General features: G+C 42.0%; 1 protein-coding gene across 1 annotated transcript in view; it reads left to right on the top strand.

Moving 5' to 3' along the window:
* Window positions 1-3,131: 3,131 nt before the first annotated feature.
* The window catches only part of midn (midnolin), a 26,696-nt gene continuing 26,201 nt past the window's right edge, over window positions 3,132-3,626 (top strand). The window contains exon 1 of the mRNA XM_014004558.1: window positions 3,132-3,493. Coding sequence (XP_013860012.1) covers window positions 3,418-3,493 — 76 coding nt within the window. The 5' untranslated portion in view covers window positions 3,132-3,417. The remainder of the gene's footprint in view (window positions 3,494-3,626) is intronic.

Here is a 3,626-nt window from a genome sequence, read left to right as displayed (position 1 = left end):
ACACACACACACACACACACACACACACACACACACACACACACACACACACACACACACACACACAGGAGGATGATTCAGTTCTCAGGCAGGGTGATAACATGCCGGTGGGGCACAGTGTCCCCTGCAAAGATGGGAGGAGTGTGGTTCTGTTATCAGACAGACAGTCTGTGCTGGTCCTGCGGGCAGCGAGGGAAGAACAGTTCTGAGCTGCTTCAATGTTGGCATTTTGGGGCAGAGTCAGGCCCTTTTCTTCTGTCACATGTTGCACAACAGCAAGTCCTTTGTCCCTGAGCTGAACCCTATGCAGGAATAATCACAGTTATGAAATGCATGAAGGTAAACAGTGTTGAAACAGTCTGTCTTTGCTTCCATTTCAACCTTTCATGAAATAACACGTACTTGGGATATAGMAAATAGCTGTGTCATATAAACAAAAACTTCAATTACTACCTCTTGACTTGGAAGCTAACTTTACATTCAAGTCTAATCATTTATCCCCCTACGTCACATGTGTCAAAGTCAAGGCCCGTGGGCTTAATGTGGCCTGCCACAGCATTTTGTGTGGCCCGCAAGAGCTTTAAATARTAATATCTTAAAATGAGCTGCCTTAAAGCRAYCATTGACAGTAAAGTACARCTCCCATAATGCGTGTCGATTAGTTTACCCACAAAATGACGGCAACTAGATAGAGGTGCACAGAAAGTAGCCGGTGAGATTCGCCTGGCAAAATCTCCATTTCACTGCATTTTGGCTGGCTACTTTTGCTGCAACCCAGCTATACTGGGAATTTGGACTTTCCCCCTTATAAGTTGTACATTTGAACTGCGTACATTTAAGCATCGGAAAGTGGAAGAGTTCAGAATTCAAGAAGGCGGCTGCTTATTACAACTCCACAGTGTGTAAAACTCTCTTACTTTTAGAAGTATTTCTGTGTTATTTGTTTCACGCTTTGTGGTTTTTCAGTGTTTATACAAAGACATGTTAAAACGCTGTTTCTATGCAAGAAAACCCACATAGAGCTTAATTATTGGCTGTTAGTGGTGTTCAGCTGTAGACGAGGAACGTTTCACGTTCTTAGTCAAAGTTAAATATGAAACGCCAAAGTTAATGACAACGAGTCCTTGGGGTGCTTTGCTCCAGGGACCCTTGTGAGAATGAGTTTGACAYCCCTGCCCTACATCCTGTCAGTGTCACAGGGAGCTGGTGCTTTTCTTTATCATGCCACCCTATTTGAAAGCCAATATCATTTAGTCCATTTTGTACAACAGTGAAAGTTAGAAACATCTGCACAGAACTTCAGTCTCTAACTGTCCAGTGCTGATTTAGTTCATTTTCTCATGTTGTTCCTCCCTTTGGTTGGCTCCTTGTTTATTCAGCAACATCTTGTGTTTAATTTGTTTACCAGTGTCTTCCTGTGTTATCAGACATTTTTCCTCAATCATTCCTGCCCTGAATTGGCCATCCTCACCTGCTTCCAGTCTTCCCTCCTCCCAGCCTAAAACATCTGGTTCTCACGTTCTCATCAGGGTCCTGTTGTTTGTTCTCCCACCTGGTTCCTTGGTGCTCTTTGTGTCTTGTTTTGCTTCTTTGTCAGCTTATTTTCTGAATAAATTCTTTATGTTTGTTCTGCCAGTTGTTCAGTCTGCGTCCCTGCCTCCTAACTCACCACGCCCTGGCAGCTGACAAGCCACACTTTGTTGTTGGATACAGTTTATGTAATTCATTTGTACGGACAAATAACCTGAATGCATGCAATTATATCTGAAAGTAAACTTCTCTCGCTGGAACCGTGACGTCTGTGCTACCCAAGAAATATCCCTGATAAATTATTTAAATTAGACTTTCTAAAATTCAATAAACTGATCTTACAAGCTAGTTTAGAACAGAGGTTCTCAAACACCTCAGGGGGGTCCGCGAGCCGTGTCTTGMGGGGTCCTCAAAAATTAGGGATGCACTGATAATAAAATTTCAGCTGATATCGATGTCCGATATAATTAATGCTATTATGGTCGATAACGATTTTTACCGATATTACACAAACAAACAATTTATATTATACATATATGCACAAACATACTTGGGTCTTTTCTTGATACRGTAAATAAACAACCAGACCTCTGACATGGCTCCRTACTTCAGTTATTCCTGGCTACGCAGCATAAATATCACCATCTTGATCAAACAGATATTGCTCAACCAACCATCTCCCCTCCCAAAACAGAAACACAAAGATAAAAAGTGGGAAACTAATGTCTGATGTTAATATCGGCCCAGTTTTACATATCGGGCCGATACCGATATTCTAAAAAATGACCAATATCAGCCGATACTGATATGAATGTTGATACTGTATATCGTGCATTCCTATCAAAACTTTTCAATTAATTGTTCATTTGATTTTTATTTAAAAAAATGCATATGGGAAACAATGCAGTAGTAAAACAAACACACTAAACCAAACAAAACACAATATTCCCATGCTATTTAGAAGGTAAAATGACAGTAAACTGTTTTTAAAATAGCATGTGGTTTATAAGGGGGTCCCTGGAGCTTTTACACCCTTGTAAGGGGTCCCCAGACACAAAACGTTTGAGAACCCCTGGTTTAGAAGCACCACACCAATAACACTAACCAGGTAAAAAGACTTGTTGGCATATATTATGAAAAATAGGCTCAATAGTATAAATAGTAAACATCTGTACAAACAATTAGATGTTATCCAGGTATAAATTGTACATGTGTTTGTTTGTTAGGTAACACTSGGGAAATATGTCAGCAGAGTTTTTGTTTACCTGTGTGAACAGGGCCAGTATCCAGGGAGCCTGTTTACCTGCCTGGTTGCCAGGCGACATTTTTATGTCATGAAAAAAAAAAAAAAAAAAAAAAACACCTGGCAACATCCCTGACAGGAAGACATTCTTTTCATTGAGTTCTTGTTAAGGTGGCAGGTCAGTAAATTTTGACCTATCAGTGTCTCTGGGGGTGATTAAAGGTCCTGTCAGCACCGGCTCGTCTTTCCACCAACTCTGGGTAGCCTCTTTGCGGGATTCGTGTGTGCGTGCGTTCCTTTCCCGGCGACGCCGCGGCTTTTATTGGAGGTGGCAGCAGCAGGAGGAGGAGGGGGGAAGCGACGCCACCTTAAATCACAAGTTGACACAACAAGAACACTACTCTCCACCCATAGACGGGAGCCGGTTAAAGAGGGAGACTCACCTTCCCGGCTACGCTATTATCGCCGAGAAAAGACGCCGGGCACGTTCCTGTCGGCGCGTGAGGTCAGGTCGCGCGCTGGAACACAAAGACTTTTCCTCGAGGAGCTGCTGAGGATATTCGACTGTTTTGGATTACTTCTTAACGAGAGCTGTTGTTCTTGTTATTGTATCTTCGCCTGTTTTTTTTTATTTTTTACTTTACATGCCAAAGCTGGGGCAGCAGACTGAAAGGCAGGACTCTTTTCCGCGAAGCTTCACAGTTTTCGCCACGATAATTGGTAAGTTTTTGCTACAAACTGTGCGAGCTGAGCTGAGCTCATCAAACTTTAGCTTTGTGTCGTGTAGAGCAGCAGCAAAACTATATATATATATATATATTCGTGTAGAGCAGCAGCAAAACTATATATATAT

The sequence above is a fragment of the Austrofundulus limnaeus genome, unplaced genomic scaffold (assembly GCF_001266775.1).
Source record: "Austrofundulus limnaeus strain Quisiro unplaced genomic scaffold, Austrofundulus_limnaeus-1.0 Scaffold25, whole genome shotgun sequence".
Classification (NCBI taxonomy): Eukaryota; Metazoa; Chordata; class Actinopteri; order Cyprinodontiformes; family Rivulidae; genus Austrofundulus; species Austrofundulus limnaeus.
This window is presented reverse-complemented; position numbering and strand designations above follow the sequence as displayed.